The 25284-nt window shown below is 45.7% G+C and overlaps 1 protein-coding gene across 22 annotated transcripts in view; it reads left to right on the top strand.

The window, feature by feature from the left end:
* KALRN (kalirin RhoGEF kinase) overlaps nucleotides 1-25284 on the top strand; it is a 646977-nt gene that overhangs the window by 580005 nt on the left and 41688 nt on the right. For 11 of the 22 annotated variants that reach the window (XM_035724481.1, XM_035724478.1, XM_035724483.1 and 8 more), the window contains 12 exons: nucleotides 4711-4841; nucleotides 8868-8934; nucleotides 9760-9863; nucleotides 10047-10116; nucleotides 10394-10480; nucleotides 11226-11318; nucleotides 12087-12137; nucleotides 13008-13085; nucleotides 16603-16788; nucleotides 17157-17328; nucleotides 21030-21268; nucleotides 22947-23203. In XM_035724481.1, coding sequence (XP_035580374.1) covers nucleotides 4711-4841; nucleotides 8868-8934; nucleotides 9760-9863; nucleotides 10047-10116; nucleotides 10394-10480; nucleotides 11226-11318; nucleotides 12087-12137; nucleotides 13008-13085; nucleotides 16603-16788; nucleotides 17157-17328; nucleotides 21030-21268; nucleotides 22947-23203 — 1535 coding nt within the window. Of the gene's footprint in view, nucleotides 1-4710; nucleotides 4842-8867; nucleotides 8935-9759; nucleotides 9864-10046; nucleotides 10117-10393; nucleotides 10481-11225; nucleotides 11319-12086; nucleotides 12138-13007; nucleotides 13086-16602; nucleotides 16789-17156; nucleotides 17329-21029; nucleotides 21269-22946; nucleotides 23208-23510; nucleotides 24059-24166; nucleotides 24673-25284 lie in introns of those variants that run through there. The other 11 variants (XM_035724493.1, XM_035724526.1, XM_035724522.1 and 8 more) reach the window with 5 other exon arrangements.

The following is a 25284-nucleotide window of genomic DNA, read 5'->3' as shown; positions in this document are numbered from 1 at the left end:
CTAGGCGAGGCTGCCTCTGTGTATATGTATGCTTTGCTCTCCTCTAGGTGAATTGGCCTGCTTCGTCAGTGGCAAGGTAGAGTTAGCCAAAGTTAAGAGCCCAGAGGAAACAAGGGTAGGAAATAATGGCCACATCACACCCATGGCGGAAATGTATGTTTTGAGGCACTGGGTGCCTCTGGCCTCCCTCTCTGGAAAAGGTTTCTGAGCTTGTTGAAATAGAAAAGTTTCGATTTCCACCAAAACATTTTTAACACAAAGTCACAAACCTGAAATGTCATTTGCCTAAACATGACATTTTCTACTATTCAGTTATCTTCTTCCCCATCTCCACCCTTAATGTGCCTGGAAATGATTCTTATCTAGTACTTTTTGTCCAGAGAATATTATATAAATTTTTAGAACAGGGTGGGGCAGCTAAGAGGTTGGTGTGGTGCCTGGTGCTGGACCAGCACCCTTATCTGTTGTTTTTTCAGATGACCTTTGACCTCTCCCCCAAGAGTCCCATTCAGTAAATTCTTATTTAGTACATTCAGTAAATTCTTAGAGTCCTACTATGTGCCAGCTCTGAGATCGAGCACAGAACCTTCCTTAATGGAGCTCACACCCTAGGGTTAGTGTTCAAAATGCTCTCCTGCCTGGACTGTTGCAACATTTCCTCCCTGACTGCAGTCTGACATCTCTCTACATGACTATCAGATGGATTTTCTTTTCTTTTCTTTCTTCTTTTTAAAAAACTTTTTAATAGTTCTTTTTTTTTTTAACCAATAAAAGCAGTATTTGCTCATTCAAGAAAAACTGGAATAAGGACAAGGGTATAAACACAAATTATATCACTGATAATATCATCATCTAGACATATTCCATGCTGAAATATTGATATATTTTCTCCTAGACCCTTTTAAAAATAATGTAGTTAATTAGAGTGTATAGAAAAGTCCTTTTTTCCTTTACTGTCATATCGGAGACATTTTCCCAAGTCATGAAAAGCCCTTAGGAACATTAAGACTGATCTTCCTAAAACTTAAATCCAGTCATGTTACTTCCCTGCTTCAAACCCTTTCATCAATGGTTTTAGAAAGTCAAGTCTCTACTTCTTAATGTGGCACACGAGGCTCCCTACGATGTGTCCCTGCATACTTCTCCAGGGTGGTCTGTCTCTCTCCTCCCCTCTTCCCTCCCAAGCGCTCACGCACCCCAAGTCACACAATACATAGTCACTGGCCGCCACCCCCCACCCCTCGCCCCTTTTACACCCTATATTCTACCTGTGTGGGCTACTTTCAGCTTCCCAGGCTGCCCTGGGTAGGTTCAAGGCTTGATCCTTTGCTCAGAGTGCTGCTCCTGCCTGGAATGCTCTCCCATCAGGGGACCCGGTGAAATCTCTATTTCTCAATACTCAGTTCAAGCATTGCCTCTTCCTTTCCCTCCCCTCTCCACCCCCTCCTCCCCCAGAGAGCAGCCTGCTCCTTTTTTCATCCTCCTTGGTGCCTCTTCCGTCTAGAACAGCACCCATGATAGCTTAGATTATGGTGGGAGTGGGGGGCAGGTAGGAAGCCAAATCATGTTCATCTTCATTTCTGCAGTGCTTGGCAAGTATTCAGCAGGTAGTAGATGCTCAATGAATGCTCGCTTGAGTACAAACAGATGGTCAGTCGCAGCACTGTAATGACTGGTGTGCAGGGGTGTGTAAAGGGTGCTTATAGGAGTCCCGAGGAGGGGCATTTTATGGGTGTGTGATCCACAATCCAGCAGATAGGAAATGTGTTCATTTTTAATGTGGGGACAGCCTTCCTCTATACTTAGTCTACTGCTTTGAATCCTATCTGCATTTCTGTTCCTTGGCCTTGGACCAACGCGAGGAACTTCTGTGGCCCTCTCCTCGTGCACCTTCTCCTTTGCCTGCTGAGACCATTGTGGCCTGAGCCCCGGGCAAGGCAGAAGTCCTCCCACTACCCATCTACCCAGCCGCCGCTGCCTGCCTCCCACCAGGAGCAGCACGGACAGTGGCAGGTCGCCCCTAGTTGCCCGTGGCTGGGACTCAGGATCGCCACTCCAGCTCCGGTAGCCAGGTCCTCAGAGGGAATGGCATTTGAGTTATAAGCATTGATAGCCAACGCCATTATGAGGCAGATTACCCAGACTATAGCTTAGCCAGACCCTTTATTTCTCTATTCTTCCTCTCTCACTGCCTCTGCCCTGCTCACCCCCTCCCTTGCAGAGAATCATTCCCCAAAGATAATTTGGGCTGCTTTGCTCATAGGCAGGAAGATATGGAACATATTTCCCTGTGTGGCACTTCGGACTCCTCAGATGTCCTTCATTCTAGAGGGTTGAAAGTGGACATGCCAAGCTGGATGTTCCACAGGAGAGCCTTGTAGGCAGAGATGTAAGCCTCTTTGCCTGGGCCTTGCAGTCAGCATCCTGCCAGCCAACAGGCTGCAGAACAAAGGCTGTAATAGGACAATGGGACAAGGAAGAGGGGAAGTAAAAGGCATGTAATCAGATCAGTCACCAGCTGGGTCCATCTGCCTGGGAGCCTGTCTCTGGGGATGGCACCAGGGAACAGGTCACATGTCTTGAAAAGCCTGCCTGTCCACTGGCTTGTCAGACCCCAGCACCAGACACTCTCATTTCCTTAATAACTGGTTACAGATCCTGAATCTATAAATTTAGCTAAACTCTCCTTGACCTTTCCGTATTTTTAGCCTATGCTGCTTCTCAGGATAACAACTTCCACGGTTACTTGTCCTGTAAAATAACTTCAGGACAAGTTAAAAGAAATTCTCTCTCTCGAACTTGAAAGCACTATCTTCTTAATTCTAGTTTCTGCTGTTGGTAACAAATTCATGCTTGGCCTTGGTACATTTTGTTGATTTGGGGTAGAGTAGGGGAAAGAAGGTTGACATCTCTTCTCAGTTTTACATTTTTCAGGTTTAAGTCTTTTTTTTTTAAGATTTATTCATTTATTTTATTTATTTATTTAAAGATATATTTATTTTTTTGAGAGAGAGAGAGAGAGCACAAGCAGGGGGAGTGGCAGAGGGAGAGGGAGAAGCAGGCTTCCCGCTAAACATGGAGCCCAATGTGGGACTTGATCCCAGGACCCTGGGATCATGACCTGAGCCAAAGGCAGATGCTTAACCAACTGAGCCACCCAGGCACCCCATATTCATTTATTTTAGAGAGAGAATGGGGGAGGGACAGAGAGAGAGAGAGAAATCTCAAGCAGACTCCCTGCTGAGCATGGACCACCCCCCCCCAACGTGGGGTGTGATCTCACAACCCCAAGATCATGACCTGAGCCAAAACCAAGAGTCAGACACTTAACTGACTGAGACACCCAGGTGTCCCTCAGGTTTAATTCTTAATATCCACCATCTGTTCTCATATAATGAATGACCCGACACCTCATTTACTTTTTGTTTCATTCCCCTGGACTTTTCCTTTTATTTGTCCTATCTGGAAGTACAGCAGCTACGAGAATTTAGACAGATACTCCAAGTGCAGGCTGTTTACCACCATGCTGAAGCCTTTTGTTTCTCCCACCCTTTTGGAGACTTTTTTGATCTTTGTGACTTTGGCTTTAAGGCTGATGTTTTCAAAGACTTCCAAAGTGAAGCCTTTCCTTTGAGCCACAGAGACTGTTGTAAATAGGCCTCTTGTGTGGGTAGTTTGGATTAGACTCCCATACTTGTTTTAGAGTCGCTCACCTTGACCTTGATCTCCAGGCTTACTGTTTATCCACATTGCTTCTGCCATGTTCCATAATGAAATGCTAAGTGTCGCTGTGTGATCTTTCTTTGAGGACATCTGTAAAAATGCTAAGATTTTTTAATATCCTTTTTTTAATATCCTTCTTGTTAACAGCTTCAAGGGGGGAGAGCTCATCATTGTAGAATATTTTTAATTTTTCAAGGGATTATACAACTATTGTCTCAGTATATTCCTTAGAAATCTGTAGAAAGGAGAGCTCTGATTTGAAAATTGAAAAAAACTGAAGCATGCATGAAATAATTGCAGCTGTCTCACTTAAGATCATCCAGTGATAACAGATTTGGGGTTAGAATCCTTTGCCTTTAACTCTTTCTAGAGTACTGTATTAATACCTTTACCTTGTTTCTCAATGCTGCAGCACCTTAACTAAAAGAAATTAAAGGGATTCATAAATGAAAGAAAACCCTTGGTAAATAACCTTAGCAAAGATATTTTTAGGAAAGGCTAAATCTATTGACCTCCTCCTGTCTGCATTTCATTGGCCTCTTGGGGAAAAAATGTGTAGCTGATTTAACAAACGAGTTTACCCAACTAGCTCTCCTGTCGCTGCCCTTCCCTTATCAATTGGCATTTGATGGTCCCACAACTGATTTTCTTTTCTAACTGCTTCATTAGCATAGAATTGCAATGATTAGCTTTACCTCTGTGGCTCTTACCCAGATACAAGTCACTTTGACAGTTTTCATGATGTCGGGAAATTGGCAGCACATGACGGCAAGTTCATCCTGATTGCCTGAGAAGGCAGCAGCTCTGGGCAGTCTGCTGCAGGGAGAGGGGAGTACCTGGCCTCCTGGCACTTCACTGACGTTCGGTGAGAACTGCCTTGGCTACTGGTCTACCAAGTTGGCTGCTGCTAGGCTGAAGGGGACACAAGGGCCTCCAGATGACTTTTCAATATACACTTCCCTAAGACTGTTTTTCTTCTCTTTTCAGAGTCTAGAAGGAGGCTCATACCGGGGAAGCTTGAAAGACCCTGTAGGCTGCCTGAATGAGGGGATGACCCCACCCACACCTCCTAGAAACCTGGAAGAAGAACAGAAAGCCAAGGCCCTGAGAGGCCGGATGTAAGTGATTTCTCCAGATTCTACCCTAGTGCACATGTGTACAATGGGTTATGGTCGGAGGAAGTTTGGGGAGGATTACAGAGGGGTTCCCCACACTGTGTTTCCATTGATATCATTCATTCTAAGTAAAGGTGACCTAGATCTGTACAGTGTACATTGATAAACAAGGCACTGCAATGGCACGGACTTTAAGAATTTTAGGCTGAAGTATTCTCTTGGGAGATAGCAGCTATTATTGACAAAGTCTGGTTATAACCAAAGTCTGCTAGAAATTTAAAACATGTTGGGGCGCCTGAGTGGCTCAGTTGGTTAAGCGTCTGCCTTCAGCTCAAGTCATGATCCCAGGGTCCTGAGATCGAGCCCCACATCGGGCTCCCTGCTTAGCAGGGAAGCCTGCTTCTCCATCTCCCACTCCCTCTGCATTCTCTCTCTCTCTCTCTCATTCTCTCTCAAATAAATAAATCTCTTAAAAAAGAAACAACACATGCTGATAAAAGGAAAACAACAAAGTGCAGGAACTATGGGACTACTATTATGGTCCCATATTAGAGAATCCATGATAGAAAGTCTGGTAGGGTTTCACCTGAGGAAACATTTCTCAAAATGTAGGGAAGTCATATGTAGGAAAGGCATCTGTTGTGTCAGTTGGCAGAGCCTAGCTCCACTCCTTTTCTAATTGTTTAATTGTGCATCCATTTGTGGACTTAGCTCCAAGAGTACTTCTTCAATTTTTTTTAATAGTTGGGGGTAAGTAAAATTCACATTGCAGCCCATTTCACAAAAACCCATATTTTATGCAAGTTTTGAGTTATCCACCCTGATGTCAAGTCTGTCTTCTGTTATTTGAGATGATCAAGAAGATATCAGATACCATTAATGCAAAACCACAATTCCTCCAAAACTTTAATTTTCCTGTTTTGGGTTTGACTCCATGTTGGAAGCAGAGCTTGATGAGTCTTGGACGTGGCCTGGTGTGTGAGAGATTGTAAAGCCCAGAGAACTGGTCCCTTTGCTAATTAGCCTATCATTCTCCCTCAGACTTGTCGTTCCTTTAGCCTGGTCACAGATATGAGGATTAGCAAAAATCAGTGAGGCCAGGCCCTTCTGTTGTCTGGAAACAGGCAAAGTGAACATTTATGACTTTCTTTCTCAGGAAACAAAAGTAGAAACCTCATAGCCAGGGCCTGGCCTCAGAGCAGGGCTCTCACCTCATAGTGGAGCTGGGCAAGTGTCTCTTCAGTTCCAAACTTACCCCTCAACTTTATGGGTACTCAGGGGAACCCCAAGAATGGAATAGAGGTAGAAAAATACCATCCCTAAATGGACATTTTCTAGGACTTGTACGAAGCTGCTTCTCTTCAGCTTCTCAGGGTTGTTTTTACATAGATGAGGCAGCATTGGAGCTGATGTTCCAGTCCTTTGTCAAGCCAAGCAAAACTCAGATCAGGGAGGAGACTTTTGGGGTAGCAGGTGGTCCTTGGCCAAGCCTGTCACTCCTCTTGTCACTTCGGTTTAACAGGTCCATAAGCAGTCATGTAAGCTATTGCCCTGCTTCCAGATGTGCTATTGTCTGATTTTGCTCCAACAGACAAAAGTTTGTTGCCTCTTTTGCTCTCTTTACCCATTTATTCTCCTCCTTCTTACTCTTTTGCCTGACTCCACAGCTCTCCACATCCTGAGCTATCCTGAAAATCCAGCTGTTACCAATGTCTCATTGCTCTTGCTGTAACTTATGGCCGTGATGAAAGAGAGGATATATATACATGTCTAATTGTGAACTCTGTGTGAGGCGAGAGGCCAGGGAGTTGGGGGGGGGGGAGGGACAGAGAATGGAGACTCAGTCCAGACATCAAAGGGTTAAATGAGAGCTCCCTGGAGAAAAGGTGAAAACAAAGTTATTTGTCCAGGACAAGAAAAAAGCTGAGAGTGGGCTTGATTGTCTTCAAGTTTTAGCGCCTCATTGATTGAACAATAGGTGTTGAACACCTATTCTGCACCAAGGTATGGGATATATCAGTGAGTAAAACAAACAATAACAACAAAAGAAAAGTCCTTGCTCTCATGGCAAGTGTACACTGTAAAGGGAGAAATTATACAGTAAACAAAATAAAAATAAATTAGTAAATATGTTAGAAGCTAGAAAAAGAAAAAATAGGAAGGGAGATTTGAAGTATAGTTGAGGCTGTGTTGCAGTTTTAAATGGTTCTGACATTTGCACAAAGACTAGAAGCAGGTAAGGAATAAGCGATTAGCCACAGCCATTAGCCATGGAGGAAAAGGGTTCTTGGTTGAGGGAACAGCCAATACAAAGCTTCTAAGAGATTTCCTGTGCAAGACCAGCCATTCCCCACCATCGTGAAACAGAAGTTAGAAATAGGTCTGACCTGTAGCCGGAAGAGGTTTAGTTGGACCAAAGAATAACATTTACCTTGTAAATAACCTTTACTAATAAGAACTGAACATTTGTTAAAATGCTTTATTATCAGTTCAATTTATTTGGCAATTAATCATGTACTGTCTTGTGCTGCCTGTAACTTAAATCTTTTATGGACGTTTTCAGAATGTCTATTAATGTGCCATGATCTCCCTAAGTATTTCATCGGGCCTTCAAGGGAAATGATGCCAGGCCCACTAGCAGCACCTTGTCTAATCAGTCCCCTTCCCTAGAGGCTGGAAAGCCCAGGACAGCCCTCAGTCTGTCAGCAGATAGCATAGGATAAAAATATCGCCTGGAGACAGGGAGCTGGACTTCATCTCCAGAGGGCCCTCCCAGCCCCAAATTCCCACTCCCACTTTCCTGTGGGTTTCTGCCACTTTCTTCCAAGTAGTAACGTGGGTCATGCTAAAGATATATTTAAATGCTTTTATTTGGCCTTGCCAGTTCCTTCCTGTGGCCTATAACACATGATTGTGGATTGTGTATATTGGAGAGAGGAAACTGGTTGGAAGTACTGGACATGCTGATAAAGAAGCGTGTGTTCCTTTTTGCTTTCTCCCCATCACCCTGAGGCCCAGGTCCGGGGATTTGTTGGCTTCTCGTGCCATATAGATCAAGAATTTCAGATGAATTGCTTCCTGGATTCAGAACAGTTACAACCCTTATGCTGGGGTCGCCTTTGGACATCCCAGAACTCTATCCCTTCTGCCACTTGGGCCAGAAATGCAATTGTGTGGCTCCAGGCAAAAAAGCTGGTAGGAGTCAGACTCCAGTAAGCCACACGGCACCTAGCCTGCTCCCGTGCACAGACCTGAGTGTTTTATGTCCAGCTCTTTACTCTCTGGACAGAAAGAAAGAGAAGTGCTTGGTTTTGAGGTCTCAGGGACCCCAGTGAACCAGTCTGAGTAGTTTGCCAGGCAGCGGGCAATAGTGAAAGAGCAGTCTTTGGACTCTGGTACAATAGGTTCAGATCCCAACTCTGCTATGGACTTTGTCATCATGGGCACACGACCTCAGTATCTTCCTCTATATAAAACAGGGCTTACACTACCTCCCTTGATATAAGCATGAGAAATTCCAGATGAAGCACTGGCACAAAGCAAATGCTCCGAGAGGAGGAAATCATTAACAAGAAAGAAACTTAAGAAAGCAAGGGTTCTTGTAGTGGTTACACCCCACGTCTGTGGGGGAGAGGGGAGGCTGCTGCATTGAAAGTTGTGACTATGGGGTATCTGCAGTCAACCTTTCTGGCCCTGACTGGGGCTTTTATAGGCCGGTTACCAGGGACACCTATCGGAATAATTGTAGCTTCTGTATCTCAAAAGCCTCACTTGATTTTGGTGTCTCTGAGGCCTCAAAGGTTGGTTATCAAGCAAATGTCTTTCTCCTCTTGGTAATCACAAAATGGAGTTAGAAATGGAGGAGGAAAAGTCTCATGGTGAGCCCTTGGCCTCAAAGCTTTCATAACTCAGTTTTGCCAAAGTGTCTTGTCATAAAAGTGCCAAAGTAACTTTCCTGTCAACTTAAGTGTGAAGATTTCTTGCTTTACATTGAAGAGGAACCCTCATTGTTCTTAATCTCCTGCTCAGGTTTGTCCTGAATGAGCTGGTACAGACAGAAAAAGACTATGTCAAGGATCTGGGGATTGTGGTGGAGGTGAGTATGTGTGGCTCAAGGTGGGTCTGCGATCACCTAACCAGAAGCATGTTGGACCCTATCTGGGCCGAGGTGTTTTTAACTTGTGAGTTATGTGCAAATACTTCTGTTTATTTGCAGAAATGAAACTAAAAATGACAATAGATCAAATGAAATATGTAGGGTTTTTTTTCTTTTCTCCCTGAAATATCATGAGAGATTCAGAGGGAGATGGGGTCCCAAATGTTGCAGCATCTGGGGGAGCCTCTCGGTTAAAGCTGAGTCCCTTCACCTTATTTTAGGTGACCAGTTACTCTCTCAAGAACTCTTCCTTGGCGTTTAACCATATGGACATATATTCTTCAGAGCTATGAGACACCATGGGCACAAGCAGGGCACTCCTAGTGAAACCTTGGGGCTTAGAGTCTCCTTAGATTTTAAGAAGAATGTTATGGCTACCAAGAGGACAGACAAAGAAAAATCCACCCATAAGACAAAACTGACAAGTCCACAGTTAAGAGTCAACTTGGTAGTAAATAAAACAGCGCTCTTCTTAGGGATTTACTTTAGGGGCATTTAGATACTTGGATGAAAAAGACTTTCTCTGAAGGGGGCTGGAGACAAAGAAAGGGACCTAGAACGTCATCAGAGTTGTGTCTGTCACTCTGCATGGGGTAGAGTCCTGGCTGGACACCAAGAAACCGCAGAAGAGCTTGCCCTCAGACTCCTGCAGAGAGTGGGCATTTACACGGGGGGGGGGGGGGGGGGGGGAGCTGCAGTACATGGGGCTTGGCAATAAAGCTTTCTCCTGAAAATGCCCCGCTGACCCCTGCCTCTGCTCTACAGGGCTTCATGAAGAGAATAGAAGAAAAGGGTGTCCCTGAGGACATGCGAGGGAAGGATAAAATCGTGTTTGGAAATATTCACCAGATTTACGACTGGCATAAGGAGTAAGTGCCACGTTGTCTTGAGGACAGGGCATCCTGGGAATCCAGGACCCTTCCGTCCTCCCCCTGCAGCTGACCTTAGGGGTAGGGTTGGGGGAAAGTCTGGTGTCATTTATCTCCTCACAGAGAAATAATACTGTTCTGAAGGAGGTGGCTTCCTTCCCTTATCCCCCTCCCTCCTTTTAGTTTTTTCCTGGCTGAACTGGAAAAATGTATCCAGGAGCAAGACAGACTGGCCCAGCTCTTTATTAAACACGTGAGTGCTTCCCTTGCAGCCTCGGCACCGCCCCCATGCCTTCCAAAATTCCTCCTCTCTCCCGCTCTTCACCACTTGCCTTCCTTCTCCCCCCTCTCTGAGGTCTTGCTTTTGTGTGTGTGTGGTAAGATGGGCTGTTGCCTACTGCGTGTACTCTTGTATCCGTGATATTTAACTGCCGGTGTCCCCAGAGCGCAGGGCGTGGGGCCATGGTGCTCTGAGGCGGAGCCCGGGGGTGGGGGGCGACCGCCTGAGCGCCCCTCGTCTGCCTCTGCAGGAGCGGAAGCTGCACATCTACGTGTGGTACTGCCAGAACAAGCCGCGCTCCGAGTACATCGTCGCCGAGTACGACGCGTACTTCGAAGTAAGCTGCTCGGGCTTCGCTGAGACGGGGTCGGGGAAGAAACTCGGGCCGAGGCAGCCGCAGTCGGAAAGGCCAGCCATCGTCCAGCCACAGCTCCCGCCACCCCCACCCCCACCCCCAGCGCTGGGACCCCTTCCGGGGAGCCACTGGCTTGGCTCAGTTCCCGTGGCGGGAGCTGAGGCGGCCCGGTGTCCCGTGTGTGGAAGGACGGTGACACGCTTCAGGAGCTCGGTGCCCCCGGTCCGGGACCCCAGCGCAGACCGTGCCCACGGCCGCCCCTCCTCCGTCACGTCAGGCTCTCCGCTCCCGTTCAGGAGGTTCTGGCAAGCACCTGCGGGTGTTTGTTGTGCCGCCGCCCGGAAGTGCTGCTGAGGGGGGAGGGGAGAGAGGCAAGGCTGCGCCTCGGGAAGAGCCCTCAGCTGACTGCTCGCAGATCCTAGGAGAAGCCCTCCTGACATGACCCTGGAGCAGCAGAGAGAACGGAATACCCGTTCCAGCGTGTCCCCCAGGGCCGGAGTGTGGAGGACACGGGGTGGGAAGGTGCCCGACCTGCAGAAGGTGGCCGTTGTGTGTTGTTCCTAACACGTTAGCAGCTGTGTGGGCAACTCTCCCTCTCCCCTGGTTTGAGGGTTCTAAAACTTCATTAGCAAACGGGAAGGCCTGTCCGTCTCACCTTGCCCCCTAATCCCCAGGACCCCAGCCCTTTGGCTCCTTTTTCTTCTAACATAACTCCCTTGTGTTCCAGGAGGTGAAACAGGAGATAAATCAAAGGCTGACGCTTAGCGACTTCCTTATCAAGCCCATTCAGAGAATCACAAAATATCAGTTGCTCCTCAAGGTAAAAGGGCTGTGAGTCTGAGTCAGGGCCGGAGAAGGGTCTTCTCGGGCTCTGAGTTGGGGAGCAGGTCAGCGTGAGGCTCTGTCTCCACCACACCTTTCCTGTGAACTAGGGGGGCGTCTATGGGCTGTCATCTTGCCTGTCTGTTACTTGTGTCAGCTCTGCCCCCAAATAAATTGCACGCATGTCATTCCTGCCTTTAAGGTTGGAGGTCCGTTCATTTTCTTTCAGTGCACTTTCTTCCTTTGTCACCACCACTGACTTGGGACCTTTACAAAATAAAAAATACTAACAAAATCGGAGTGACCACGAGGAGAAAGAAAAGCCAAGGCAAGGCCTTGGAAAGCTTAGATGAGTAATACCTAAAATTTGATATTTTACTTTTTAAAAATGGTTTAATTTGGTTTGTCTTACAGAATTTGAGGTAAATGGAAGAGAGAGATTGAGCTTTCCTTTCTCCCAGCCTTTCTGGACATAACCCCCCCTCTCTTCATGCTCACAGTCTCCTTCTCACTTCTTCCCTCCCTCCCCGCCTTGCTTTTCCCAGAGCTTTTAATCTTTGAGTATTGGGGGGTTTTTCTCCCATGTTGTTTCCAATATGACTCATAAGTTCCTATGTCAGCTTCTACAACACACTGCCGTGTCTGTTGGGGAGGAAAGTTGTCTGGGTGTCATCGTAGGTTTTATGATGCTGGATTTTTAATAGTGCTCTGTTTTCCTAACTGATGTCACCATCCTACACCCTTCTCTGCTCCCCCCACTTGCTAGGACTTCCTGAGATACAGTGAGAAGGCTGGTTTGGAGTGTTCCGATATCGAGGTGAGTTCTTCTGCTTGCAACACTGGCTGTTCTCGGCGACAGCATTAGATGTGTGTCTCTAAGGGAGAAGAACTGGCTCTTGAGGACCAAGGGTCCAGGCAGAGTCCTCTCAGTGAGAGCCCCTTGCAAGCAGCTGCTCGACAGGATGGGGAATGGCAAGTAGTAATGAACACTGAGTGTTTTTCTAGAACCCGAGAATTCTGTCCTGGGACAAGACCAGAGTTTCGCCCCACTCGTGTTCTCCATGTGGCTCCAGTGATGTGGTGGGAAGGGGGGGGGCGGGTATTTGAGTCCTCTAACATCCTTCAGAGATTCAGTGTTTCAGTGTGCAGTTTCATCCATGAATCCAGGTACTATTTGAGTTCAACACATAAAATGCCCTGTCTTCACTCCCTCCCTTACCCCCGAGGATTACTCCCTAAGTGAAGTCCTTTGGGACAATGTCACCATGGGGATTATTATAAGCCAGAGAGGTGACAGACCATTCTGGCAGGTTATTTTAGGTTAAAAGCTTTAGTGTTTCACAAGCCAGGCTAAGCTGTTGCTTAGGCAGCCAAGAAGCAACAGAGAGAAGAAAGAAAATATGAGAAGGAAAGAGAATTGCTAAATAAGAGTGGGAAGGAGGAAAAGGCTGGCTGGGTAGCCTCCCCACATGTGGTCACTGGTTCATATGGAGCCCTGCACTGATGACCAACACCCCAGCAGAAGATCCCATACTGCTCTAGGAGTGGGCTCCATACTGCTCTACCAGTGTCCTTTCCTAGAATCAGGGAGCCCCTAGGAGGTCCCTGTCTTCCAGCACAGAATTGCCCTAAGCTTCCTGCCCGAGTGCTCATCCCGCTCCTGAGCTGCTATTGTTCTCTCCCGCAGAAAGCCGTGGAGTTAATGTGCCTTGTTCCAAAACGCTGCAATGACATGATGAATCTGGGACGCCTGCAGGGCTTTGAGGTGAGCCCTTAAGGAATGTTTCCAAGCCCTCTGTCTCTTCTGGACAGCAGGAGCCGGGGCGGTGAGGCAGCTTCCCTTTGAAGCCCTGTGCCCACCTCCTCTGCCGTCTCCACTCACCGTCTGTGCCTTCATGCCAGGCCCCTCTGGCTCATGGGCCCAGAAGACATACCTATTTAGGATGTCCAGTAATAGCACAGTCAGAGGAAGCTACAGAGCAGTCCACCAAACTGGAGTCACAATCCCAAGGGGGTTGGAAAGACCCAAAATTCCTTATAACTGTGGACCTGGCAGTGACCTCATTGCTTTGCTTTCTCGCTTGAGACGTGAGTGCGGGGAATGTGAGGGAGAGTGGGACTAGGGGATGGAAGCAGCACCAGAGGGAAAATGGAACACTTTTTTTTGAGAGAGTGGTTCTAGGTCTACATAATGGCTAGCTTTTTAGTTAAATGAACGTTTAAAGCTTTTAAAATATGTGCATATTTCTGTTCTTTGAAAAAGAGAATCAAGTCTTAGGAGAAACAGCTAGATGTCCCCAGAATTTTGGCTTCAGTGAATAACTAGGTTGCTAGGGCTGCCATAACAAGTCCCACAGACTGGGTGGCTTAAACAACAGAATTTATCATCTCACTTTTCCAGAGGCTAGGAGTCCGAGATCAAGGTATAGGCAGTGATGGCTTCTCCTGAGGGCTGTGAGGGACAGATCTGTTCAGGCCTCTCCCCTTGGCCTGTAAATGGCCATCGTCATGTTCACATGGCATTCTTCCTGTGTCTTCACACTGTCTTCCCTCTGTACATTTTTCTGTGTCCAAATTTCCCCTTTTTATGAGGACACCGGTCATGTTCGAGTAGGGCTCACCCTAATGACCTCACTTTAACTTGATTCTTTCTGTAAAGATCCTATCTCCCAATATGGTCACATTCTGAGACACCCGGGGTCAGGACTTCCACATATGAAGGGGGTGGAGGTGGAGCAATTCAACTCATAACAGTGAACCTTTGAAGAAAAAATGGACTTTCCTCCCATAACCTTGATAAGTGGCTGCCCTTAGTTTATATCCAGACATCATATGCTAAGTACATATAATCTGCTTTGGATATTAATGTGATAAAATTGGAACTGACACAATTATTGACTGGCATTTAATAATTGTTGAACCCCTTAGAGAAAGATGTGGATCTTCTCATCCTGTTTCCTGGTAATTCTGCAACCTAAGATTTTATTATTTCTTTCTAGAGAAAAGGGGTTCCTGGAAGTTGAGCTAATAAAGAAATAATAGCATTCCCCTCCCCCTGGCTAAATTAGGATAGAACAGAAAGAATAGAATAGAAATAAGGCAGAGTGGTCTATAAGTAAATTTAGGGGATGCTACATTCAGGTTTGGGTTACTGAGTTGGATTCGTGATGTTCTTGAGCCCAATTCTCTTGTCCTCCTTGCTCTCCCAGCCCTTCCTGGTGTCCCTGTCTGCCACTGCTTTGTTCCTCTGACCAGGAACTATGTGGAGGTTTTTCTTTACTGTTTATTTTTCATAGATTCCCAGTTCTCTGTGGTAGACTGAGGCATTAGAGAAAGCAGGGGTTTGCAGCAGAAATATACCCTGAGTTCTTTTTTCTTTTAAAGATTTTATTTATTTATTTGCCAGAGAGACAGCGAGAGAGGGAACACAAGCAGGGGGAGTGGGAGAGGGAGAAACAGGCTTCCCGCGGAGCAGGGAGCCCGACGCGGGGCTGGATCCCAGGACCCTGGGATCATGACCTGAGCTGAAGGCAGACGCTTAACGACTGAGCCATCCAGGTGCCCCTATACTCAGAGTTCTTACAGCTTTTCACTAGTCATACTAGATGAAGTTTTATACTTTTTCCCTTGGGGCTATGCTAGGTCTGAAGCTATTCTGAACAAACCAAGTAATTCCTTTTGCTCTTAAGCCTTGATGTCCACAAGTTTCTGAGGAGGAGTCTGGCTTTACTTTCTCTGGGTCTTTGGAGGCACTGACCAGTGACAGGAAATCAGCATCTGACTGTGCTAACTCATGTTAGACTCCACAGGAACTGTGTTGTGCATGCACACGTGTGTACACAGAAGGCCAGACACAGACTGCAAAATTATCTTCTCTTTTCAATCAAGCACCACCGTCTCCTTTTTCCATCAAGTCTCAGAGAATCTGCTTTGCATTCCTTCAGCTAGTTAAGAAGGACCGTGAACATCCTCTGTCCCTTCTGAAGTCCAGGGTTTTGGGCCTGGAAGAAGTTTGCCTCCTCACTTAGATTCTCTCTCTTTTAAATCCTTTAGCTTTCCCTTCAGTATTGGCAGGGCTATAATTCATGGGTCAGGCTCTTATGTAATGTTAATAGAGCTTTTAGAGTTTTCCTGGCTAGCTGGTCACTGGCTTAATATTAACTTTGGACCAGGGTAGAGATAAGCCTGTTTGGCTGCTGACCTTGACAGTAAGGAGCCATGATCCAAGCAGGTGTTTCTCAGGAATAGAAAAGAAAAATGACCCCTGTGCTGGGTACTGTTTGGAATAAGGCATCATGTGCAGAGAATGGCCCACATTTTTACTAAAGGGCAAAAGTTGTCACCTGAGAGAGTATGGTTCAGAGGAGGCCCTCTAGCTGCTATCAGATATCAGGTGTCAGCGTGTTCTTGCTGCAGAACAGTAGGGAAAGCAAGGCTCTCTGATCGCGTCTGTGAAGACCTGCTGGATTGGACCTAATTCCCTTTGAAGATGTGAAGATGTCTCTGAAAATCAAACCAAATAGGCTCCCCCTATGTAGGCTGGCAAGTGGCCTGCTAGCTCAAAGCATTTTAAGAAGGATCACAAGACCCAGAAAAATATCTACCAGCTTGTAAAACATGAACACCTGTATATGTTACTCCAGCTGTACCTGTTGATCGGTAGCAGGAGACTAAGACTTCAGAATTAGACTAATTCTAACTAAGACTCCATCGTCAAATAATAGAAGGAGATGAGAGGAGCCCAACTCATTAGATTACTTGTGGTCCTGCCTACTTCACTTCCCTTGGCTACAGGTTGGTTCTAGGTTCATGACCATAAGAGTACCCGAGGTCCTTGGCCCGTGCTGCAAGGGAGCCAAGCAGACATTTCTCAGAGCTTTGAGGACAGAAAGGCTACAGGTGTCACCCATTTTCTGTTTTCCTTTTAATAAAAAGTAAGAAGAGCCAGGATAATTCCTGAACATCTTTCTAGCTAATGATTTTATCTTCCTCCCTTCTGGCATTTTCTTAGGGCTGCTGCTTTCCTAGTGGTTTCCTAGCCTTCTTTCCCTCCCCCCACCACCAGGGCTCGGTCTGCCCCCCCCCCCCCGCCGCCACCCCAGGGCTCTGTGTCTGCCCCACCTGAATGGATGGGTCCTAATTCAGTCTCTTACTAGTGTCCTTAGGCTTTTAGTGTCAGGTGTGCTGTCTGTGTCCTCAGGGGGGCCAGTCTTGTAGGCCCAGAGGGCTGTGGCCCCCTCCCCGTTTTTCACTTCCTTCACCCCAGCACTTGCTTCCATCAGGGCACCCTGACTGCTCAGGGGAAGCTGCTGCAACAGGACACGTTCTATGTGATTGAGCTGGACGCCGGCATGCAGTCCCGGACCAAGGAGAGGCGTGTGTTCCTCTTTGAGCAAATCGTCATCTTCAGTGAACTGCTAAGGAAGGGATCACTCACCCCGGGCTACATGTTCAAAAGAAGCATCAAGGTAAGGCTCCCAGTGGGGATGACAGAGGGCAGGGAAGAGCCAGTCCTGGGAGCTGCTTCCCAAAGACAGAGACTTGGCATGAGTATGGATTCAGAACGTGGACAGTCTTTCAGCCAAAGAAGCTGTGGGTGTAAAAGTTAAATATTTTGAGAGAAAGAGACAGGCTGAGAGCAGGTCCTGCAGATCCTGCAGGTTCTCCAGGATCATGTCATTCACTCAGAGTCAGAAACCAAAGTATTTAGCTATTAGACCCAGGACAAAATTTTGGGAATATCTCCTGAAATAAAAACTTGGAGGAATTGTAATATGTTGTTGATTTTTTTTTTAAGCCACTTAAATATGAAAAGATTCAACTTGGTTTCTTCCAGATGAATTACTTGGTCCTGGAGGAGAATGTGGACAATGACCCCTGTAAGTTTGCGCTCATGAATAGAGAGACTTCTGAGAGGGTCATTCTGCAAGCCGCCAATGCGGACATCCAGCAGGCCTGGGTGCAGGACATCAATCAAGTCTTAGAAACACAGCGAGACTTCTTAAATGGTAGGTACTGGGCCTGGCTTCTAACAGGGCCATTTTCAGGGAACCCCACACCTCTGAGTTTCCTTGGGTCTGGGCTTAACGGTGACTTCATGAGCCCGGATGACATTTTATAAGGATGATAAATTTGTCGTTTTCAGAAACACTTTGTTTAGAATTTTCCTGAACCTGGGTATGTCAGTGGAACAGATGGAACATGATAAAGAAGCCCCATCTTTCCAAAAGAAGAGCTATTCTCTTAGAGCCTAGCCATGGGGTCTATGCCTTGTGGTCCACCCAGGCTAAGCTGGTAATGATTGTGGCAGAAGTCTGAGTTGGGCACATCCTCCTTGTCTCAGGGGCTATCAGTGTCCTATGTTTAACCATTTGATGGCTAATGGCTGGTGCTTTCACACGTTCTCTGGTGTTACCTAGTGATCACTGGGAGTTTGAAAGATCAGTGGGAGAGCCTACAGAGGTCCTCTTGCTAGCCAGCTTGAACCCTTTCAAAGGAGAGGTGATCCCTAAACTCTAAATTTCAGTAATATCTTGAAACTTCCCACAACTCATGATTACAGAGAGTGTAGCTCTCTATGGACCCTGCAGGAGTCCCCTAACTGGTGGTGGGAACCGAAGTGAAATGGCGCTGCTACCTTGTTTAAGTTTCTTTATTTCTTTTCGCTGCTGGGGTTGTCTCCACGTTGAGCTTAGCTTATGACAGGAAGTGTACAGTTTTAAACCGGTGCTCATCTTTCAAGGTGATGCACTCAGAAGTCTCTCTGAGCAGAAACAGAGCTGGAAGTTGAAGGCACAATGTCACCAGAAATGAAGTTACCCCAGAGACTCAGCAAGCACATATGCCTGTATGTACACACACATACATGCACACACAGATTCAGAAAGCACATATACCCATACGTACACATACACAGACTCACCAAGCACATATGCTTGTATGTACACACACGTGCATGAATGCACACAGGTCCACTGTCGAATGTGTCACCTCTTGCCAGTACTGGAATCTGGACTCTTTCAAATGGCGCAAACAGCCCTTGTTGGGTGTCCAGCGTTGACCTGAATGCTGTGGGGAAAGATTAAAGGTAGCATACGAGTTGAGGACCGTGGGCAAGTCATGATGTTTCTCTGGGCCTCTCTTGGCTCATTTTGTGAAAAGGAGGGACAGTCTGCTCTGCCCACATCAGCACGTGCTCTGGTGTGCCAGCCAGCAGTACGGGAAGCAGGAAAACATGGCACAGCTCCCTACAATCTCAGTCTAACTGCATGTAAGGGATTTAACACATTGTATTTATTTTAAAACATATAAAAAGAAATTATACAGCAAGATAAACATGAAACTTCAAAACAATTTCACACTGTAAGTGTGAGAGTATTCTGGGGTCATGCCCCTAGGCCCCCCAACTGTAGAACAGTTTGATTAAAAAAATTTTGTGATCTCTAGGGCTCTAAACAGTCTAAAATTAAACACCAGCCCAGCCCTGGGGGATAGCAGCAGAGGTTGTATATAGTTTACAGTTTCTGAATGTAGAACTTTGAATTAACACCTATGTTGATAAAATAATTTTATGTAAAAGGTACATATATATAAAATACATGTATAAATTGCATTCTAGTAGTTAAGAATTTCTGATAGATTCTAAGCTGAAATGAGGTTTTTAAGTTTATCAATTCAGTACAAAAGACAAATAAGAAAAAAATGAAACCAGCAATAATTGAAGTAACAACAATGGCTCGTACCATTGAGTCCTTTCTCTGAGACAGGCACAATGCTAAGCATGTATTCACATGTATTATCACATTTCATTCTCATGTCAACATGGAAAGGTGAGTCTTATCACCCTGTATTTTTTTCAGGTGAGGGAAAGGAGTCAGGGAGGTTAATAAGCTTGTCCAAGGTCACAAAAACAGTAGGTAATAGAACAAGGACTTGTTCTATTACAGTAGGTAATAGAACAAGGACAATAGAACAAGAACCCAGAACTCTATAACTTAAAATTAGGCTTTTAACCACAAATTACAGTACAGGGCACATGTTTATCTATGGGCTCCCTAGCAAACAAAGCAAAGAAAGAAACAGGATCAGGCATAAGATGCTATATAGCAGGCAGAAACAAACCGTCCCAGGAGATGCATAGCTTCCCTGATCCTAAGACCTGAGTAATGCAGACTGAGACTGGTGGAAGAACAAAGGCTGTCTGTGTAGCTCATTTAAAAAGCCATATTATTTTGAAACACTTCAGCACAGTTATTACATATATAATCAGGTAATACCCCAATTCCATGTGATGGATACTGATTCATATAGTCATGTTGATAAAGGCCTGCTTCAAAACTCTCTGCCATCTACTTAAAACTTGGAACTGCATTTCTTTGGGTGTAGTCCATGATCCAGATTTTTACATGGTTCCAAGAGACCTTTCTCTTAATTATAGTGAGTTATGGAGCTATTACTGAACTAGATTATCAATACTTAAATATTTAATGCCTACAGAATACCATCCAGGGAGAAAGGCTGAGCTCTGGCAGGAGCCTGATACTTTGACACACTCAAGGGATAAGGTTGTGATGATAGAGCAGGGCCAGCCTTTTGCTTACAGAGATAGGTGCAGGCATCGCAGGGCCTCCTGAGACCTCAAAGATGAAGAATGGTGGCCCTGCGTTGAGTCCTACCAAAGTACATGCTTATCACTATAGAAATATCCCTATAATTGAAAGACCCCGGCTGTTAACCCACTTAAATATTTGTTACAGAGAATCCTGATAAAAATGACAAAAATGGGCCAGCCCTTGAAGTCATTATGACAGAGTTTGACCTGTATGGCTTTTGCCTGGCTATCCCTCTTTAGTAGTCAGGCCTTGGAACTTTCTTATCTGAAACTCTGTAAAATAAAGCTCATATGTTTCCTCTGTCTCCTGAGTTCCACTGACTACCATTCTGCCAGTCTCCAAATTGGAGTGACCCTCAGCCCTGTCTCCTCCTTGCATCAAGGCTGTGACAGAGTCTAATCTCCCTCCAGAACACATGTCACCTCATAGCCATTCTACATTCTCACCGGCTCTACTCTGCATGGATCTCTTGCTGGTCACTGTCTCATGGTTTCTGAATCAGCCTCTCCAATCCCTACTCCCAACTGCCACAAAGTTAATGTTCTTCAGGTGTGGCTCTGGTGAGAGAATTTAAAATGTTCAAGTTCATTTAATCCAATCACTTTTCATGATCTTCAGAATGACACCCAGACTCATTAGCCTGGCTTTGTAGATCTTTCAGCCATGCACCCATAACCTCCCTTACCTGTCTCATCTCCTCTTCCTCCATGGAGATGCCTGGCCTTCTGCTGCAGGTCATCTGACTCCATCCTGTTCCCCAGACACACCTCACACTTGCCTACATCCTGCAGAGTCTGAAGCATATCACCACCCAGTCCCCATAGGCCCATACACCCATGTGCACACACACAAAGCCTTCTCTCCCTGCTTTTGCACAACACTGTGCACTCACATAGGGCATCACTTTGTGTTTGCATTTTCCTCATTAAGGTAGCTTTCTTAGTTCTCACAGGAGACTATAAATTCCTTAAAAACAAGGGTAATGTCTTCCTCATGTAACACCTCAATGCCTGGCACAAAGCCTGTGTGTAATAAGCTTCCAAATCCTTATGGGATTCCCGGAGCTCAGAGAGTAACCATCCACTCTTACCCTACAGCCCTACAGTCGCCCATTGAGTATCAGCGGAAAGAACGGAGCACGGCCGTGATGAGGTCCCAGCCATCCAGGGTTCCCCAAGCCAGCCCCAGACCCTACTCCTCTGCCCCGACGGGCTCTGAGAAGCCCCCAAAGGGCTCCAGCTATAACCCACCTCTGCCACCCCTGAAGATATCTACCTCCAATGGCAGTCCAGGGTTTGACTACCACCAACCTGGGGAAAAGTTTGAGGCCAGCAAGGTGAGTGACAGCACCTTACCCCCACCCTCAACACCCTGAGGGTGCAGCCTCTGGGCTCACTTGAGGAAGTAGCTTCTTTTTATGCCTCTCATTTGACCAGAAGCAACCCACTAAATACAGCCGAGTCTCAATTATTTCTCTTTCTTCCCCTGCAAATTGAGTGAGTTAGACCAGGTCCCTCTGCTCAGACACTATGTGTCAAAGGACTGTTGTCATCTGCAGAAACTCTGCAAATACAAGGAAATATTGTAGTGGCAACTATGACCTATACCAAATAGAGTAGTTGTAGTTTGAATTACTAAAAGTCCCAACTCTAGTGTTTGACATCTTAAAGAGGTCACCCTTTCTAATGACGAGCTGCTGAAGTGAGCTCATAGTCCTTCGCCATCCACTGGCTGCTGATACAGCAAGGGGAAATTGCTCATTGTGAGTGTGAATGGGAGTAGCAATCTTGGATGAGAAATTTATCACAGATAATCCACAATTCAAACAGCACCATGAGAGCAGCATAGAATTAACTGTAGACCCAGTCTACACAGCTGTTTTGACCCTACCAAGCGGTTGGTGTGAGAATAAATGGGAAAAGTGCTAGATTAGGAATTCAGGCAATCTGGTTCCCATTCCAAATTCTGCAACCCACTTGTTCTAGAACCTTAGCAAGTTCATTAATCTCATTAGGCCCAGGTTGCCTCTAGAACTTAATGGGTCTGTGAATAGATTTTTTTTTTTACTTACATTTTTACTTACATGTTCTGATTTTGTAGTTTTATTTGTTTTATCCAAATTATTAGATGATATTGATTTTTAATGAACTATTAATAAAAACTAAAATAAGTTTTTTAAAAATCAACTGTTAATGTCTAAGTTCAATTCTGTATTAGAGTAACTGTACTGACCTATTTCATCACATTACCTAAAAATGATTTTCTACATTAAAAACCCCTTGTGAGTTAGTTGAAATCATATTGGCCTTTTGTCAAACTTATTGAAGAATTTCTGGCTCTGATCATGGTGTATGAGGTAGCCAGGCCTCACTAGGAGATACAGGTCTAGAAGCAGCTTTCCTGGTGTAGTCATATGAAAAGGCCCCAGAGGCAGGACCTCTTGTATTAATGAATACAGGCAGGACCAGAGAAGTTTTGTTCCCACTGGAGTTGGGTCAGGGTAGGTCATGGTCTTGCCATTGAATTGGGCAAATGTCTCATTGTTACTCCTGCTTCAAAGACGATCAGAATGTAGCATAAGACCAACGCTTTTACAAAAGGAAGAAAAAATGTTTCGAAGTGTCTGTCTGCTTTCCCTAGGGGGTTGTGACCCTGACCTGACCTTTGCCCCAACGTCACTCTGCCCAGGTGCTGATGTATCTCTGTGCCTGTGCCACCTTCTATACGTTAGAGTATGCTGGTGGGAAGGTTGCATGCTAGGGAGGCTTCCAGGTGGAAGGTATTTATGTTCCCTAGGCTAGACAGTTCTCTACCTGTTCACCCTTGATTATAATATTATATGCAACATCATTATAAAAAACAGATTTTCAAAGCATGTTTATAGATATCATTTTATTGCTCAAGATGATGTTCTGCCTGCTCTTTACCCTGCTAGTAGAGGGTTGGCCTTTAACCACGCAGAGGGATGTGAACGGCCTCCTTGTGTCCGTGTCCCTTTTGCCCTTGTCTCCTAGCAGGGCGACCTGGGAGGCTGCAATGGGACCTCATCCATGGCCGTGATCAAAGATTACTATGCACTGAAGGAGAACGAAATCTGTGTGAGCCAAGGTGAGGTGGTCCAGGTCCTCGCCGTCAACCAGCAGAACATGTGCCTGGTGTACCAGCCTGCCAGCGACCGCTCCCCGGCGGCCGAGGGCTGGGTCCCGGGCAGTGTCCTGGCGCCCCTGCCCAAAGCCACGGCGGCCGCAGAAAATAGTGACGGAAGCATCAAGTAAGTGCCTCGTTGGCTTCCCCGGGAGAGGAGTGTGTGGATTAAAAAATCAAAACCAAACAAAGAACACAAAAAATGCAAACACACGCTAGGGAATTCCTGCTGCTTATTCTCGACAGTGCCACCGGAACCAATGTTCGAGCGCTGGAGCCACACGCAGCATGGGGCAGCCAGGCTGGATTGTTCCAGGCTTTTGTTGTTGTTGACAGTAGTGGCTGTGGGTTTTTGTTTTTTGTTTTTTGTTTTTTTTCCCCTTTTCGTTTATAATTTTCTGTTCGTTTTTTTTTTCCTCCCCTCCCCCATTAAGAAAAGAACCCTACTGAAACCCTAGATGACAAAGGCATGCCTTCCGTTGCTCCATTTGACCCACCACAGGATTCACTGGACTGGACTTTATTTATATTGTATTAAGTTACTGATATATATATATATTTTTTTTTTTTTGATTGACACCAAAAAATTACCTTAGCACGAATGCCAGACCTATAGAGGTCAGAGGCCTGCTGCTTCTCCCAGGAGAGAGGGAACTTTTTGGTTGTCTGTGGCAATTCCTCTGTACAGATTGTAACTTTTTTTTTTTTTAATTTCTCCCCTCCCCTGTCACTTTAATATATGTTCATGGTAATTTGTAAGATATTTCTTTTCCTTATTTTGGTTGCGAAGACCCTTCCGAACACATTCCTGTATAAAGTATTTTGCACTATTTAAAGAACCCCATATGGATGAAGTCAGGTTGTGCAATATAAATGGAGAGTCACAATGTTCATCATTGTACCTGTAATGTAACTAATAATTTTAAATGTACTATTTTAAATATGTAAAATAAATTTTCACCATGAGCATGTTTTAATGAGGCTAAAGACTAGTTGACCCTTTTTCCCCTATTTCACTATTCTGGGAGTTTTAAATGTGCAAACTATTCTTCTTCTTCTTTTTTTTTTTTTTTCCTTTTCTGTATTTTAGGAATCGGTTGAATGCACTGGGGCAGTGTTTTCCTACACAAAAAGTGCTTTAGTCACTAAAGCTCCAGTACTAGCCTTCCCTTCAGCAGCCCCTATAATATGTCTGTCTCTAACCCCTGAGATGTGGAACGGTGCAGACTGGATGCTGTCCAGCTGGGCGCCCTTGGGGTGCTGACGTAAAGTAACGACTGATGTACGAGGCAATGTTTGGCTTGCACCCCCCGTTTTCCATGCTGTGTGACCATCCATGGCAGAGGTGGAAGAAACTCCCCATGAGATAGCTGAACAGGGGCACCAACAGAACAGCGCTTCTTTGGCCCTTTCTCTAGCTCAGGGGATTGAGGGGACTGACCTCACCCTGGCCTTTCTAGGTAACCACAGGCCCAGCTGGAAATCAGTGGTGGCCTCTAAGGCACAATAGGTCCAAGTCATTTTATTCTAAAGACATTTGTTTTTGGTACCTTTTACAAAGCTTTGGAAATAAAGGCCCTCAAAGCATTGAAGTTCTTATTAGTCAGTTAACTTACAGAGCGAACTTGTCATGATTTGTGACCTAATTATCCAGGCACTCAGGACTTCTTCCTCACTTTTGCGTCTTTTGATCACTTTTTCATACCTTCCGTGGAGGGAAGGTAGGAGGGATGTCAGGCTGGGCAAAAGAGAAGAGATCCAAATATGAATGGATCATTCTGGTTCCTTGTCAACCCCTCTTGCACAAGGGTTGGTAGGTGTGGAGCAGAGGCATGGACTTGAAGTGCTTGTCAGTATTTATCAGTGAAGGACACTTACCACATCCTCCTCAGGGCCTACTATGACTACAAGAGTCAAAGTTGGTTGTGATGCCTCCAGCATAAATGTCACTGAAGCCCTGTCTCCACATCAGTTCCCGGGCCTGGGGCCAAGAGATGGAAGCTCCCCAAACCATGATGACAACTTCTTCTGGGAAGAAGAATATGAAATTGAGCCTGTCCTGCCACTGATACTACTCTGAGTCTTCCTTCTGAACATTATTTGTAACATTTCTAGTTTCTCACCAAGCATACTGAATGACCCCCAGAGGGTTGTAATAAACGTAGGAACACAGCCCACACTCACACACACGCTCACTATGCTATCCAC

The sequence above is a fragment of the Zalophus californianus genome, chromosome 1 (assembly GCF_009762305.2).
Source record: "Zalophus californianus isolate mZalCal1 chromosome 1, mZalCal1.pri.v2, whole genome shotgun sequence".
NCBI classification, from domain to species: Eukaryota; Metazoa; Chordata; class Mammalia; order Carnivora; family Otariidae; genus Zalophus; species Zalophus californianus.
Note: the sequence above shows the minus strand (reverse complement) of the source record. Positions and strands in the feature narration are given on the sequence as shown.